This window comes from Centruroides vittatus, unplaced genomic scaffold (genome assembly GCF_030686945.1).
Source record: "Centruroides vittatus isolate TY-2023 unplaced genomic scaffold, ASM3068694v2 contig_979, whole genome shotgun sequence".
Taxonomy (NCBI): domain Eukaryota; kingdom Metazoa; phylum Arthropoda; class Arachnida; order Scorpiones; family Buthidae; genus Centruroides; species Centruroides vittatus.
The window spans coordinates 1,981,974-2,001,152 of NW_027122650.1; the positions used below are offsets into that span (position 1 = coordinate 1,981,974).

Below are 19,179 nucleotides of genomic sequence, written 5' to 3' on the forward strand. Positions count from 1 at the left end.
TTTCCATACCTGTCCCATTCCTGCAATCTTATACCACCTGATACCTACTTGCAGAGAATGTTAAAAGAGTGTGTGTTCAACTGTGAAAATCCACCAAGAACTGTGCCTGCATTATGCAAGCAAATCATCTCCTTTTGTAGGAGTCTGCAGCAACCTTTGTTCCAGGATTTGCATGAACAATATGAACACTGTCTACAGCAAGGTGGACACTTTGAACACTTACATTACACATACCATGGTAAATCAACATGCTAATAGTGTATATGTTATGACAACAGATGACAACGAAGTAATATTATTCATCTTTTCATTTCAGTACTGTATATTTTGGTGCATACTGTATTTGAACTGAACTATATCTTTAAGAGCAAATTATAAAAAAATAATGATTAATTAATAATGAAATACAGGTTATTAGATGAGCATATGCTTTAATTAAAAAGAAAGATACTATGCATTAGAAGAGAAGAATATGTATTAATAATTTTCCTATAATTCAGGAAAATTTAAGTTTCTAACTGTTTTGATAATTAAGTTAACCATCTATTTATTATATAATATATAAATTACATTAATTAATTTATAGAAAAATCTCAAAATTTGAAACTCTAAGTGAACATGTTGCTAGTCACACAAACTGAATATTTAAAGATAAATCTTTGTTTTTTAATTTACCAGAATTTGATCAAAAAATAAATTAGAAGTTCAGACTATTTACAAAAGTATAATTTTCGAGTCTATCCATTAACCCTTTCCATGCTGGCGATCTACAGCAAATAATTGAGTGGAATTTGTCATGCGGCACATTTTTTGCAGTTTTTGGATAATTTTTAAATCGCGCTATGTTTAATCTGTTTTTTGTGTTTGATTAAGAACATATCACAGTTTACGATTGTTTAATTTTTAGTTTAATAGAAATTTAAAATAATATTAAAATTTGAAGCTTATGAACAAAAGAAAAAAATAATTAATTTACAGAAAATCGCTAAACTTTGTACATTTGTTAGTTAAATACATCTGTCTTCTTTTAAATAAAAGAAACCGCAACACTCTAGCTAGAGCGGGGGAGAAGTTATTGCCATTATTTACAGTATGTCTCTAATTACTTGGCAGGGAGAGGGTCTATTTTACCGAAATATTTATGGCCCAGGGGTGGTCACAAAACACTTTTTGGCTTAAACAAAGTCAATCAACCTACAGAATAGCGAATCAAAGCTAAGATCGCTGGAAAATTGAATATAACGCAAAATAATCAAATTTTTTGATTAATTACGCCGAAAGGTGTATGCCGCATCACGAATTAACGGCAAGTCATGTGACATACGCCTAAAGGCGTATAACTGCATGGAAAGGGTTAATCCTTTAACTCAACCACAGAAGTCCCCATTTTTTATTAAAGTTTTTCTTGAAACCAATGTAACTGTAGTTGTGTAAAATGATTAATGGATAGTTTAATAAATTTAACATGGATTTTTATCAAATCAATATACAAATGCAGTCCTATATTTCTACTTAAATGTAAATACAATCAATGATAATATAGTGATAAAATTTTTTCATGATGTTATAACACTATATTATTGTATTAAACTTCTGTGTGAAGGGTAATAATAAAAAAAAAGAGGTAATACATATTTTCTATAAAGCATATTCGTCAAAGTAAAAAGTACTTTCTGCACCATTCCTATCCTTAGCTTTTTTTATAAATAAATGACTGCAGTATCTCTGCTTAATATTCTTTTTTTGATGCAATAAATTTAATTATTATTAATTACAGAAAATTCAAGTAAAAAACATTTAAATTTTATTATATTGTTAACATATTTAACAGAATATATTAAGATCATTTTAAATTAATACAACTCATTTCAAAAAGATTTACATTCAAAAAAGAGTTGGTTCAGTTTTAAGTATGATGCAGTACAATGCAGTAACCACTCACTGTTATATTCAACTTATATATTAAGTTTTTAGTTAAAAGGGATCTGTAAGAATCTATTATAAATTTTTTCATAACTTTATCAATAATTTAAAATTAATTTTTTATCTAACAGTAATGTTCAAAATAACCACTCAGTCGGTTTGACGAAAAACACAAATTTTATATTTACAGTAAATGTACAAAATAATCCAAATTAGAGTTACAATTAATTGTGCACAAACAATGATCCAACGACAACCGACTATTCCCGTACAAATTCGTCGAAAGAACTCCTTACGAACAAACAGACTTGTAATTAACAAAACCTCCGAGTCAGGAACAAGTTCATACACAAACACGTAACTTCCCACGAGAGAGTTAGTTAGCACCTCGATAACGACGATCTCCCTTGATCCGATCCGATCCGATCACCTCCGATACGATCACACCCCCAGCCGATCGCGATACGAACTTAAATAGTCGACGGCGTTCGAACCCTGCTCCAATCAAATTTGAATGTTCCCGCAACGGCCGCCAACGGTCACTTCCCGCCGGCCAATCGTCCGATGGTTGACGATTCGAAACTTAACGGTTCTTCCCACGGAAGTTCCTAACGGTCGTTTCCAACGGCCGATCCTAACGACTTTTCCGTTATGACAATTCGTTATAACAAACAGGTGGGAATCGCGCGTCTTGGCGATTCCATACCTTACACTAACCATAAAAAAAAATAAAAAATACAGTATGTGCCAAAACATACTGTACAGTACATTTCAGTACAGCATCTCAAATGCACATTTGCATTTGTTGATGGGGCATAGCTCCGGCCACATGTATTCCCAGTAGTGAAAATAAAATTGTGTTGTGCAGTTGTTGTTGGAAATAAATTTCTTGATAGAGGAAAAAGTATTCATAGTTGAGTATTATTTCCACTTAGACAGAAGTGATCATAAACAGGGACCAAGTTTGAAAAAGGTGACAGAACAATTTGAAGAGACAATAAGACTGCACCAAGTAACATGGTTATGCTGTCTGTTACATAATTTTGCCATTCTGGTAGTGTACTGTGTAAACAGAAGTGATACTGACTTTCCATACCTGTCCCATTCCTGCAATCTTATACCACCTGATACCTACTTGCAGAGAATGTTAAAAGAGTGTGTGTTCAACTGTGAAAATCCACCAAGAACTGTGCCTGCATTATGCAAGCAAATCATCTCCTTTTGTAGGAGTCTGCAGCAACCTTTGTTCCAGGATTTGCATGAACAATATGAACACTGTCTACAGCAAGGTGGACACTTTGAACACTTACATTACACATACCATGGTAAATCAACATGCTAATAGTGTATATGTTATGACAACAGATGACAACGAAGTAATATTATTCATCTTTTCATTTCAGTACTGTATATTTTGGTGCATACTGTATTTGAACTGAACTATATCTTTAAGAGCAAATTATAAAAAAATAATGATTAATTAATAATGAAATACAGGTTATTAGATGAGCATATGCTTTAATTAAAAAGAAAGATACTATGCATTAGAAGAGAAGAATATGTATTAATAATTTTCCTATAATTCAGGAAAATTTAAGTTTCTAACTGTTTTGATAATTAAGTTAACCATCTATTTATTATATAATATATAAATTACATTAATTAATTTATAGAAAAATCTCAAAATTTGAAACTCTAAGTGAACATGTTGCTAGTCACACAAACTGAATATTTAAAGATAAATCTTTGTTTTTTAATTTACCAGAATTTGATCAAAAAATAAATTAGAAGTTCAGACTATTTACAAAAGTATAATTTTCGAGTCTATCCATTAACCCTTTCCATGCTGGCGATCTACAGCAAATAATTGAGTGGAATTTGTCATGCGGCACATTTTTTGCAGTTTTTGGATAATTTTTAAATCGCGCTATGTTTAATCTGTTTTTTGTGTTTGATTAAGAACATATCACAGTTTACGATTGTTTAATTTTTAGTTTAATAGAAATTTAAAATAATATTAAAATTTGAAGCTTATGAACAAAAGAAAAAAATAATTAATTTACAGAAAATCGCTAAACTTTGTACATTTGTTAGTTAAATACATCTGTCTTCTTTTAAATAAAAGAAACCGCAACACTCTAGCTAGAGCGGGGGAGAAGTTATTGCCATTATTTACAGTATGTCTCTAATTACTTGGCAGGGAGAGGGTCTATTTTACCGAAATATTTATGGCCCAGGGGTGGTCACAAAACACTTTTTGGCTTAAACAAAGTCAATCAACCTACAGAATAGCGAATCAAAGCTAAGATCGCTGGAAAATTGAATATAACGCAAAATAATCAAATTTTTTGATTAATTACGCCGAAAGGTGTATGCCGCATCACGAATTAACGGCAAGTCATGTGACATACGCCTAAAGGCGTATAACTGCATGGAAAGGGTTAATCCTTTAACTCAACCACAGAAGTCCCCATTTTTTATTAAAGTTTTTCTTGAAACCAATGTAACTGTAGTTGTGTAAAATGATTAATGGATAGACTCGAAATAGAATGGATAGAGTCTTATATTTTTGTAAATAGTCTAAACTTCTAATTGGAAGAAAATATCCTGAGTTCACCATGTAAAAAATAAATGATTATGACCATTTATCATTACAACATAAGTAACGATTATGTTAAGACTACTATTGTCATAATTTAGTATTTAGCAGACAATGTAATACAGTAAAGCCTGTTTAAAACAATATAATAGTACAGGCCTGAATTTTCTGTTTTATAGAAGACTATATATTCATTAGTGCAGGGAAAAAAAAGTAGAAAATAATGTTACGTTTTAAAGACGTTGAAAATACCAAAATATGTAAGTGGTACACAAAGATAAAAATCTGGGTAAATATCCAATACTTACAGAAAGTGCTACTCTTGTATGTAATTGCCCTTTTTCCCAAGAATGTACTGCTTGAAAGCCAGCAAATAATTCATTTATTAGTGTCAAGTTAAACTAATATAGAACTTTTCAATCTTATATATAAAATTCTCGTGTCACAATTTTTGTTACCGTACTCCTCCGAAACGGCTTTACCAATTTTTACCAAATTTTATATGCATATTCAGTAGGTCTGAGAATCGGCTACTATCTATTTTTCATACCCCTACACCATTTCCCCCCTTTCAAAAATATATTTATATATGGATTAAGGCTTTTATGTCCAACAGATGGCGCTAGCTTCCGACGACCTAAGTTTGCTTTTCTGTGAGGCATTATGCTTTTCTGTGAGAATGAACTGAAGCAGATCATTTTCTATCTATCTATATAAATAAAATATAACGTTCGTTTGTTCCTACCGATTCCTTTAAAATTTTGACACAACGTTGCATTCGAATACGCACGTGTTTTTATATAATATACACGTCGAAATTCCCCCCAGTGGGGGGAGATGGACGGGATTAAGGCTTACCGTGAAGAACTCGGCTTCTATTATACTATTTTACGTGCGGTTTTTTGCATTTTTAATTGCGTTTTAATAGGTTACGTCAACAGAATATACACTAAAAAGGGATTTTTCGATATTTCCCAGCGGGAAAAGTGACGGGATTAAGGCTTACTGTGAAGAACTTGGCTTTTATTATACTATTTTAGATGCGTTTTTGATTGCGTTTTAATAGGGTACGTCAAGAGAATGTACACTAAGAAGGGATTTTTTGAAATTCCCCCCACGGGGGAAGTGTTATACATTTATAATAGATACATTTTGAGCCACAACAACGCGTGGCCGGGTCAGCTAGTTTTTATTTAAAAATTACTCTTATATTTGTGCATTTTAAAAGTATTCTTAACTCCCTAGGAATTAGTTAACTCTTCTAGAGAGTTAGGAAAAAAACAGCAATATTACATTGTCATAATTATTTCTAGATAATAAAAGTACATTTTTAATAAAGAAAAATAATAATATTATGGTAAAATAGAATAAAGATCTTAACTCTTATCACTGAGAATTCAATGTTTTGAGCTTGCAAATTATAATATAAAATTTAGCTGCAGTTAGGCCAAAAAATTCTATACATCTAAAACCCAATAGTTATAATGATTGCAAGGTTATATTGGGTTAATGGCATAATGTAAACTGAGTAAAGAGGATTTTTTCATTCCAAACAATTGCCGGATTATATTGGACCACATTACTACTACTATTAATAAATAAATGCTAAATAATTTGGCACTAGGAGCAAGCATTAGGTGCCATTTTTTGCTAATTGAATAATTATAATTACTAGTGCCTACCTGCAAAATTACTTAGCATTTAATTATTAATAGTAGTAGTAATGTGGTCCAATATAATCCGGCAATTGTTTGGAATGAAAAAATCCTCTTTACTCAGTTTACATTATGCCATTGGTTCCTAAAATGTCTTCTGTTTCTACATTAGCTAGATTTCCAGCTTTTAATATTTCATATAGTAAAAGTTACTAACTGGTCTGAAATTTATTTTCTGTTTAAAAAAGTTTTCTGTTTTGTAAATGGCCTGTTTTAGACAGGTTTTACTGTGTATGCTTCTTATAATTATGATCAAAAAGAAAATAAAATGTACTCCAATCATCCAATTGTAATAATGCATTTTGTTCAAGATACAAATTTATGTATGAAAATAAGTATATATAGTTTTGAAAATTTTGTATATATATATATATATATATATATATATAAAACAACTTTTCTACTAAATATGTGAATGTTTTTAAATCTAAAAATATTTTCTTTGAAACTGCATATTGTATATTTTTTGGATGGCTCACCTGCATATTTATTTAAAATGTCTTTCTAAAAATTTCCTAGGGCTTTTTATTTGAAGGAACGAACTTGATAAATGGGACATCCTGCATAATATAAAACACTAAATGAAAAATATATTTGTTTTAAATAAATGTTATTTAAAGAAGTAAAAATAAATAAAATTTTTGTGTTATAATAAGAAAACAAAAATTAAAACCCAATAAAACAAGTTAGAATAATTGTTATGTTCATATTATGGAATTAAAAGAATGTTCATAACCTATATTATCAGCATAATTCACAAAACTGAAAAACTTTTCTGGAGTGTTAGATGTATTAAGATTTAAAAAAAATGCACATTTTGGGCTTCTGCCTCATCATATATTTATAAATGAAATAAAACAGATAAAATAACAAGTTGGTTAATTGGTTGGTCGGTTCAACTTTTTTTACAAGGGACAGTTTGGTCATGCTGCACAAAGAACCACATGGTAAATGAAGTAACAAGTAAAAGTAATAAGCTATTATTATGTGAGACTCAGCACTACATACTTTGTTTACTTAACTACATCCTAACATAACTTTCTAACAATACCATTTTGTCAAATAACTGTCAACTTTCACACCTGGGAGTTAATAGTTAGGTAAGTTCTCAGCAGCTAAATGACACTTTCTCATAACCTCCTGACCTATTGTGAAAAATTCATCAGTTGAATATAACACAGAACTGAATTTTTGTGCAGTTGTTGCCCGTTCTTCCAATAGTGCAGTTGCCACCCATTCCTCTCTGACTCAAGAAGTCATCACCTGTTCCTCCAATGGTTACAGTCGTCACCCAGTCCTATAACGGAAGTTGTCACCAATTCTTTGCCTGATACCGTTAACTCTGTGTCTCCGAAATGGATATACAATCAACTCTGACTCGGAACATTATCCATAACTCTTCTAATGTGCCAACCTCCTCGTTTATTCAACCTTCCTAAGGGACAGACTGAATCCTCTCCTGCATCAGATTTACAAACAGATACTTCAAACCACAGGTATTTATCTCCACACAAATCTTGTGTAAACTCTCTCTCTCAAGGACCGCGAAATTAGGCCTATCTAACCCTATTACACTCACTATCGAGAAATTAATGTATCGTAATAAAATGTTTTATGTCCTTTACAAATAAATGTTGATTCATTAACCTAGTCTCTGTGTGAGTCACTTCCGGTGCGCTGTCTCTCACTCCATCCCAAATCCAATTGCCCCTGCACATGGCCACTCGTGTGACAGAATCAACACACTGTCTTGGCTTCCGTGTCAATCGAGACATAGTAGTGTCTATCCTGACAAGGCAGAGGTGCCGACCCTCTGGTCACAATTATTAAATGGAATTCCTTTTTTTATTCTATAATTACATTTACATATGCATCTAAAATGTTCCATATTTCTTTTTTTATTTAGATCCAATATTATTTTTTTTTGATTCTTGTAATCATCATTCATTATCTCACTGGACATTAAATTCAAATATATTGTTATTTAATGCTAAACTTCATTAATGTTCTATCTATTATTTTAATTTCTGATTGCTCTTTAACAGATTATTGTTAACAATATATGATTAAAAAGCATTACCATTATGTTTTATCTACTTAAAGTTTCCTTTTCAAGTATTTCTTCATATATTTTAAACTGACAAATGATTTTTCCAGTACTTTTTAAACCGTAGTAATTTTAATATTTAACATCATAAAAAGTTTTTGAAATATCTTAATACTACTTTTATAAATTATTGGCCTAAGCACTAAACATTGCCCAGATAACTATAATAAAGATGCTATAATTAAATAAAATTTTGTAACAGCCAGATAATAGCATACAATGTAAAATGTACAAGGTATATCCAGTGATAACAGGAATTTTGTTGAATGGTTTCAACAATACATATGAATGGTTCCCATAAAAATTTTAAGTATATACATTTATATAATATAGCCAAAGTCTAAATTGTTAACCAAACTTAAGTGTAAATCACCAGATTACTTTTTGACTATACTATCTGAATTATTCATCCAGATTGGAAATTCAAGTCTCATCCTTGGTCAAGCTTTCTTTCAAAATATTCAAAATTAAATTAATTTTGTATTATTAATCTTTACACAAGAATGTGGTTTTAATTAATTAAATATAGCCTGAAATATAATCCAGTAATTTAAGCTTAAGTTCAGTTCAAGACAATAAATAAACAAATAGTAAACTCATTAGAATGAAAGCAGCTATGAGTGAAATGAATTAATATATTCTTTACTGTTGGTTTAGTACAAAAAATGTAGTATTTTTTTTGGGTTAATTTTTGTAAAAATAAGTCAAGTTATTAAGAAATATGATTTGTTTTTATTTGTGAAAAAATGAAATAAAATAAATTTATGTACAAGACCTAAACCCAATATTTTGTCCAAGATTCAATCAATGCATCAGCTACAAACTGTATAACAAAATAAAACTAGTTATCAAATATCATTAATTCATCATTTTATTAATTCTTAATTCAATAATTATTAATCAATTTGAATAATTTCTGTTTTGTGCAGTAAGGAATTAGATTTAAACCTAATTCATTTTTAGATTCTAACTGCACAATGACAATGCACACTCACATGTTGCTGATGTGGTGATTTGAGTTTTTTTGCCAAGCAAAACATCTTCTATGTTCTGCATCTACTGCACAAATCTAGATTTGGAACCCTGCTACTTTTTCTTATTCATTGCCCTGAATTTGAGACTGTAGGAAACAGAATTCCCATTGAGAATGGCAATAGTGAAAGCATCAAAGGAAATTATGATCATCATTGCAAATAATGAATTACTATGTGTCTTCAAGGACTAGCATGACTTTGAATTTCATGAAAATTACACACATACACAAAAAAAAATTGCTATGTCACAGAGCAACTAGTCCTCTAGATCAGGGGTGGCCAACTTTTGTGCACATAAGATCTACTTTTTATTGTAAAAATGTGTCGCGATTGACTTGTTGTCATAAGCATAGTCTAAGTGGGGAGGGGGAGTGTGAAATACATACTATGTTTATACACTGTGTTTCAGTACGAAGTGCACTCACTGCTTATGAGTCGAGTCATAACTGCATGCATACAGTTGCGTTCGGTTACAAATATAATACATTAAGTCAAGACATCACTAGCGATCAACCAAAATTGGCTTGGCGATTGACCGGTCGATCGCGATCGACTTGTTGGCCACCCCTGCTCTAGATTATATGAAGAGAGAAAACAGTCTCAATTTGTTTTGACTAGTTCTCATAATGACATAAATATGATAAATTTATAAGTTTTTCTAAAATAAAATATAATGCCTTATAGTATACACACAATATAAACTACAATAGTACCTACAAAATAATTTGCATACATTGTACTCATGATACATTAGTATTATAATAAATTATATGTATAGGTAATATTTGCTTAGAGCACACTCTGTAATGCATACATATGTAAGAAATAAATTTAAATAAATACTTTGATAAAAATAATAAATTTATATGCTTTTTAATTTTTTATTTATTGTTTTCTTCTATTAACTTTTATGCTCACTTATATTCGAAATTAATCTAATTACACAAAATCATTTTTATTTTATGTTACAATCTGAAAATGGAAATAAAACTCTTGTAAATATTTAACTATTTAAAAAAAATTATTAAATAATTTATAGCTTCAATAAAAATTCCAATTCAAATTTTTTAATAAGTTACTATTAATTCAAAAAATAGTTATTACTTTTCTGAATAAATAATAATAAATATAAATAATGTTTTACTATTAATACAGTAATTCATATGAAAATAAATATTGTTGTGTGTAATCTCCCCCATCTGATTAACTATATATTTAAAATATTCTGAAATTTACTTTTTTTAAATAATTTCTAAATTAAATCAACTATCACATCCTTTATATTTATATAAGTCACTTACTAAGTCATGGCAGCATTTTTTTGTGCAGGCAAATGTGTTGTTACACAAACATTTGAAAATACACATATAAAAAAGACACACAATGTACTCTATCAATCATGTCTGTTAAATAGGTTACTCAGGAAGTATTGTGAACAAGGGAGAAAAAGCAAAAAAACAGAACTGGAACTAGTTGTTTCATTTCTTGCATATAGCTTATAACATTGAACACTAGTCTGCATACATATTAACAACCTTCAAAGTACTCTCCAAGGCAATCAATCATTCACTGCCATCAATGAGGAAGACAATGAATACTATCCTCTTTTCCAATGTCCAATCTGGTAATCTCATGTTGCACTGCATTGATGACATCTTTTCATGTATGGAATTATTTCCCACACAATGGACTTTCAATTTGGGTATCAAAATATTATTGCAGAGTGAAAGATCCGAGGAGTAGGGGAGATGTTATAGTACTTCCCATCTCCAGTGTTGTAAACAGTTGTTAACATACTGTATAGTATGGACTATAGCATTATCATGAAGGATGATTGCATTGAGCAATGGTTTGGGACATTTATCCCTGATTTCACAATGAAGGTTCTGCAGATAAACAGCAAAGTAGGCTGCATTGACAGTTTGATCATGTGAAACAAAATGACACAAAAGAATTCCTGGAATGTCATACATCAAAATGACCATTAACTTCACCAGAGATGGATTTTGACAGACTTTGTGCTTTCACAATGATTGTAGGTGTTGCCATTAAGCGGACTGCCATTTAAGCTCAGGTTCATAGGCCCTGGCCCAGATTTTGTCAATAGCAATAATCCTGTTCAATGTGGCATCTCCTTCATGTTTGTACTGTTGCAGGTTCACACAACATGTTTTGTAACATGTCCACTTTTGAAGTTCTGTCAGTGCATTTGGCACCCATTTGAGAGAAATTTTGTGCATGTGCATATCATTTTGTAACATTTTATGCACAGTTACCTGGTCAATACCTGTTTGTGTTTTCAACTCCCGTAGAGACCATCATCTGTTGTCCACTAAGCATTGGGTGATTATGGCATGATCAACATTGGTCATAGGGCATCTGGTATGAAGCATGTCAGCAGTTGCTACTTTTTCATATTTGAGAGCTGCTACCCACCTTGCAACAGTTCTGTATGGAAGAGCATGCTCACTAACAGCTTCTATGAGCGGTGTGTGACATTCCTTCACATTTTTCCCACAAAGTACTGCAATTTTTATGTACACATGCTGTTCCAGTCAACTCACATCATACTGAATGACAGTTGAAAACCAACAGACTTTGTGCTCTGCTTCCATCGACATTCTGGAACATCCATACCATCTAGCAATATGTCTCAATGTCATACTGGATGTTGGAAAATCTGAATTGCAGTGTGGGATTCCACAGAAAAAAAATGCTGCCATGACTTAGTAAGTGGCCCATGCATTTGGTATTTTTGTTATACTTGAATAAGAATTTTTAAATTTTAATTAACCTGCAATCACATGCAGTTTTTTTTACAGGATTGCATGCATAAGGCAGTGACTTTCTGTTGATTTTTCACTAGTAATTATGCTAAATGTAATTGCTGTTCCCCAAATTTGCTAATTCTGAAAAATCCTGTAATGTGTCTTCTCTGCATTGCAAAACTTTAATGTCACACATTGTTTAGTTTGTGAGATATTGTTTTGTTTACAGAACAATGTCCTTGATCATGCTCCCATAGGAGATCTTTCAAATTTTGCAATAGCACGGGCTATTGTGAAATGAGTTCAGCTGGAAATAAACAACAGGAGGGCTGAGCTGTTTCTCAGAAAAACCAAAAAATGATTTTTCTGTATTTTTCAAGCATGAAATAAACTAGCAAAAACATTTAAATTTAGAAAGGTTATAGCATCCAGGCTATCTTTTCGATACAAGCATTCAAAGTCTTACTGATCTGCAGATTGCACATGTCATTATGCCATGCATAGCTGACGAATATCCATGATGTCATGACTATTCTTGAGGCAACTGTGAGAGACCTTCATGATGTCAGAGTGGAAAATGTCTGCCTTCTGCATATAACTGTGTGACAATATATAAAAATTGTATGTGGTTGTATGTATAAGGCAGAAATTTTCTGCAGCAGTTTTTTGAGAGTCTGTGAGTTTTTACAAAGTGAGACCAAAGTTTTTACACAATTATATGGATATCATAAATGCACAGCTAAGTAAGTCAATTTGGTGAAAAATGCATATGAAAAATTAGTAAGTGTAAAAAAAAAAAAAAAAAAAAAAAACACCACTATCTAATGTGATTGCAAGTTAACTATTAAAAAATTTATTATAAAATTTATTTTTACCTGTGTTAGTTCAATTTGTTCATGTAATTCTTGTGATTCAATTTTTGTATTTGATTCTGTTGATGTTTTATCATCACCACTCCGACCTCCTGATAAATCAACACCTGCAGCACACCATATCTATAAAGATAGAAATTATTTTTGTTTGAAATTAGCTAAAATATCCAACAGAGTTTTGTATAATCAGAATTTATAACACAAAAATGAAAATTATTGAATAAGAAAACAGAAAAAAAATATATTATTTAAAAGGGCTACTACTTTTTAAATATCAGTGTTATCATAAATAATCATCATGCTTAATTTATTAATATTAATCCAAATACCTAATTAACCCAACAAATTCAACAGTTAGATAGTGCTGTTATAATGTAATGTAATTCTTACAGTTTTGATGTTATATATGTAATGTTTAATTTCTCCATATTATTTTTGTTTTTCATTCTTTAATACAGTAGAATCTATTTATAATCTTTGGAATTAACCTATACTAATAAAATTAATCAAAATAAGTAAATAATACTAAAATTAATGTTTTGTTTATGATTTAAATACTTATTTTGCTGATTCTGACATCAAAAAACACATTAAAATAATTAAAATTTTATATAACTCAAAATTTATAAAACTCTATAATTATTTAGTAATTAGTATGTAATTCATCCAATATTGTTTACTCTCTACTACCTTTAATAAGAACCAGTATATCAAGTAAAAAATGCCAAAACTTTAATTATTCCATTGTGAGTAAATTGTGAGAACCTGGCTAACCAGATGAAAAGTTATTCAAAAATAAGTGTTAAAATAACATTTTTTTTCAACCCTCAACAAAGATAGCATAAATACCATTCAGGAAGTGATAATATTACCCATACATACTACTTAGTGATAATACATACAAAGGATTTGCTTCCTTTACAAAAGTGACACATCTTTCAAATGACTGTTCATTGGGAAACGAACACCAAATTCATCTGTTGGAGTAGCAAACAACATGACCAAAAATGGGCATTGGAATTGAGAGAGGACCCCCAAATAAAAAGGGGAATGATGTCTCATCTCTTGTGAAAGGTGATCTCTCTGACTCTGCCATTTAGCCTATTTACTGCCAACCACTGCTGTATGCCATCAGGCCATATAACGACTATATTAATAATAAATTACCAAACACTGTTTGGTAATTTATTATTAATATAGCAGTTATATAGCCCCATGGCATATGGCAGTGGTTGGCTTTATTATTATTATGTACTGGCTTTTCATAGAGTTGTCTGTTTACTGCCATTTACCATCAGCACCAATCACCTTATCCAACTGATCCAGTACTAATTCACCTGTTATCCAAACGGTCAAGTACCAATCCATCATCTCTCGAGACTCTGTAAATAAAGGTATTTATCAACACGTGTCCAATTTTGTAAACTCTCTCTCTCATGACTGAATACTCTCCCATCATGATCCACAGATGTAACATTTTAAGGTCTTCTGTTTACATAAACAGAATATTTAATTTGTTAAATGCATAGTGAAGTGCATTATTTCTGGTGCACTGTCTCTGGACCTCCTCCATCCTGGATCCAACTGCTTACACATGTGATTGCTTGCTTGAGTTAAACAAATGGGCCTAACAGTCACAACAGTGTCAGTCCTGATGTAGGCATCACTAACGTGATGCCTACATCAGGGATCATTTTAATCATAATTCTGTGACCAAAGGGTCAATAATGATTAGTTGAGATTAGTAGTGTGAAAATGGCTTAAAAATTCTATACAGGAAGATAATGATAGTAATAAAATTTTGATTACAATAAGTGAGGTTTTATAAATGTTTTTTAACTTAATATGTTTTGGAACCTGCTAAATTTGATAATATTAAACAACTACTAACAACATCTATGGCTATAAAAAGCAGTCTGTTGTAATTTCTGATAGTTATTTTGAATCTTTTGTTATTAAAATATCAATATAACTACTTTTCATATTCATGTCTAAACTAATCATTACATTTATTTGTTGCTTAAGTTATAATTATAATAGTTCCTCATACTTCAAAAGACTAACTTCAAACATAACAGAGTTTGAATGCAGGATTCAAGAGAAATTCAATCTGGAGTTTGAACAATATATCTACATTCAAACTGCATGCACAGTGAAAAAATATGTGATATGTTGTACAAGAAATGACTTCTCTCTCACTGTGAAAGCATCTCTTATGTTATATTCTTGTGTTTTCAGTGCTTTTTTTGTTGTGTTTGGATTATATATATAAGCCTAAAGGAGGGTTGTAGTATTAACAACTGAAATAAAAAAAAAGAAATTATTGCAAAACATGAAAACAGTACATGTGGTGGACCTGGTGGCCATGTTAAGATGCCAAAATCAACTGTGTTCACATCCTTAAGAACAAGGAAATGATAAAAGCCTGGAAGTCACACCCTTAGCTACACTTTGCAAAATGTAGCTAAGGGTGTGACAACATTGACCTCCAGGCAATATCATGTTATTGAATAGATGAAAAAATTCCTCGTAGATATAAATAAGAAGCAATTGGCTGATGATATCATCTCCATAAGGATTATTTGTGAAAATGCAAAGCAACTACATAGTGACCTCAAGAAAAGGGATATCACCACTCCTCACTAAGCTACAGTAAATGCAATTTTCATTTTATTATACAGTATTTATGTATTTTATTTATTATTTTCATGTTTTAATTTATTATTTAGGGCATTTAATTGTGTTATTTTAAATTTAAATTATGTGTATTTGCTGTTTAAGTTTATTGAATGGGTATCATTCAGTCTGGGAACATATTAATTCCCTTTCCATTATTTCTAATAGAAAAAAACTTATTTTGGACTTTGAACAATCCTGAATTTAAATGGCCTTCTGGAATAAATTAAATTCAAAGTACAAGGCACTACTGTTCTTGTTACGCAATAATAAGTCAAGAGTGAATTTTATTATTTTGAAATAGACAAATTACTGTTTTTACAGTAGTTCGTCTATTTCAGAATTTCATGCAGTTATTGATACCAATATAGTTTTATTACATTAGATATCATATAATAATGTCATAAAATTAAAAATTATGTATCAAACTAACCTTCATTCCTTGTTCTTTTTCAATCAAAGGACGACAATACACAGGTACTGGCACTGGAACATGATTACTTAATTTAGATTTATTCTCAGTTTCAAAATTGCTAGGTTTTGAAGATGTTGACTTTCTATACGGAAGACTCCAACCATATGCTTGCATACGTCCATCTTCTTTACGAACATGAGCTCGTACTTGTTTATACTGTTCTCTTCTTTCTTTTGCTCTTTGCTGCTGGAGCCTTTCAGATGATCTAAAAAATTTTCATTAATAAAATAAATTAGCTCCCTTTCTATAAATAGCTTTAACAAAAATATTATAATTTAGTCATTATAATTTCTCATAATTAACACAAGAAAAGTTACATACATACTAAAACAATACAAATTGTGATCTTTAAAAAGAAAAATAAACTACATTTTAATGGCAGTAGTGTTTCTATTTCTTTGAATCATACATTGATTTAATAGTAGATATCATGCTGGAAAGCTGAATCCTCAAGTCTACTCCAATACTGTATCTTTGTTTCAATATAATAGGAAAAGCCAGTCTCACATAAATAAGTTGTAAAAGAAAATGCTCAAAACTACACTTTTAGGCCATATTGAAGCACTCTTCTCTCACACTATACCAAAAATTATTTAGCAGAAGTTCCTAAACTTTTCTTTTAAATTAGAGTCAGGAATTAAATAAATTAGGTTTTCATAATTGTACATAGTTAATCAACTGGTTTGATTGTAATTATAAATAAATTTCAAACTCAAAAATTATCATTGGTAGTTCTTCGAAAATATTCTAATACAGATGATAGTAAATCATGTAAGTGCTGTATAATTGCACTGCAAAACTTCATAGATTCTATCACAAAGTCCTGTAACATGAGGAAGCAATCAAAGTTATTTAGTTGTAAAGATATACCAAATTCTTCTTAAAAGATTATATCCATTGTATTAAAAAATTTCCCAGTCTTTCCCTTGTAGTGATTAATTTTATTTAATCTTGAAAAAAATATGTTATACTAGTCTCCTTTTTCACAAAGAATTTGTCATTCATTAAAATTTTAACTTAAGTTATCAGAAATTGAGAATTCTAGTAGTCACTAAAAAGTTCAAAAATTTCTTGGGTAGCATGTTAATTAAAGTAGTTTTTCAAAATCAAAATATTAATATTTTTGAAACAATTTAGCTTTATGCTTAGAATAGAATTTCAAAAAATTCTAAAATATCACTTCTCAAATTATGGTCTGCAAAAACTTAAAAATTTAAATATAAATTAATAAAATTGTTTTATAAATTAATTTATTTCTAATAAAAATAAATTCTACATTTTTTAGAACTTAGATAATACTTAATATCTCACAACGATCATCAATACGATGAGACATTAAGATGTCATAGAAACTGTTAAGTATGCATGACATTTACATACAGCTATACCCCAGAATCCAAACTTCCATCACAAAATGAATGAAGTTCTTTAGCAGTCTCTGGGCCATCCTTCTATGATTATTAAAATTTTTGAAAATCAACTGTATTTTATGATTAAACATGTCTTACTAGACTACAGTATATAATATAACAAGGTTTTAAAACAAATCAATGTTTTGAAACTTATTAATAAACATGAAAGTACTTTCTGAATCTGCAGACTTTGATCTATTTTATGTATTTTTAAACATTGATACATTTTAATACTTATATAACTACATTTTTATTATAACAATTTATTAAATAGAAGCAATTATTTGAAGAACTTACAAATCACTATCTAAAAAATCCAAACCACGATGTCTGTCTCCTAATCTTTTCTTTCTCATCATATCTAATGCTGGACTAGAGTGAGTTGGTGCATTATAACGAACATTAACATATGGCATTTGTTTTCTGGGTGGTTTTTCATTTGGATTAAATAAATTTCCAAAGCTGCAAAACATTAAGACTATTAATTTCAAGTTTACTTGTTAATCCTATAAAAAAAAAATCAGAAAAATTTTAAAAATAATAACACATTACAATATCTAAAATTTTAAATACATAGTAAACTATAATTTACTAAATACTTACACTCTTAGATATTATAATGTGTGTCAAAATTTTAATATCAAATCTCAAACCTTTGATATTAAAATTTTAATAATAAACATAATAGAAATTAAATTTTTTGATATATCAAAATATACCAAAAAATTTCATTTCTGTATTTTTGATAATATTTTATAAGTATACCAAACATCCCGAAGCCCGATAGATATATATAGATACATAATCAAACAAGCACCTTAAATAATCAGGCTATACATCTGCTATTTTAATGATTAATACTAAGTAATATGCTACTAGAGGTAGACATTAGGAGCCATCTCTTATCTAAATTAATAATTATAATTTTAATAATTTATTAGTTAATTTAGAATCGTCTGGAAGAAAAGATTTAATAAATTATTAAAATTATAATTATTAATTTAGATAAGAGATGGCACCTAACGTCTACCTATAGTAGCAAATTACTTAGTATTTATCATTAAAATGGTGGATTTATAGCCTGATTATTTAAGGTAATCATTTGGTTATGACAATATTTTAGTTATTCTCAACAAGTATTTCGAATCAAATATTAAATTATTGTTTTAATGAGATATAAAACATTTTATTGGATATACATATTTTATTGGATATAAGGGTCCTTTATAAATATTGTTTATTCTGATATTTATAAAGGAACCTTATTTCTTTTTGATGTATTGCTTTTGTAAGTTTACACATATACTTTATATTTCTCTATTTACATAGCATATAATCTAAGTCGCAGAGGTATTTAAACTGTGGTACTTTAAATTAATTAATAAATATATGCTTGAGTTTAAGATGTCGAACAAGAAAAACTGGCAATAAATATTTTTGGAATGTCTTGATTTCAGCAGCAGAATGAATTTTGAATTTGAAGGTTTAGTTTTAGTTGATAAAATAAAATATTCTTGAATCAACATACAAATTTTAAAAAGTTTTTCAAACAAGTTTTTCAAAGAAGACTTTACTTTTTTTATGTTTACTGACAAATA

The 19,179-nt window shown here is 29.8% G+C and overlaps 1 protein-coding gene across 6 annotated transcripts in view; it reads right to left on the reverse strand.

The window, feature by feature from the left end:
- Positions 1 to 19,179, reverse strand: part of LOC136985830 (C-Jun-amino-terminal kinase-interacting protein 4-like) — a 150,216-nt gene that overhangs the window by 38,804 nt on the left and 92,233 nt on the right. For all 6 annotated transcript variants that reach the window (XM_067283198.1, XM_067283197.1, XM_067283195.1 and 3 more), the window contains 3 exons: positions 17,879 to 18,043; positions 16,128 to 16,374; positions 13,022 to 13,141 (listed from right to left, as the gene is read on the reverse strand). In XM_067283198.1, coding sequence (XP_067139299.1) covers positions 13,022 to 13,141; positions 16,128 to 16,374; positions 17,879 to 18,043 — 532 coding nt within the window. The remainder of the gene's footprint in view (positions 1 to 13,021; positions 13,142 to 16,127; positions 16,375 to 17,878; positions 18,044 to 19,179) is intronic.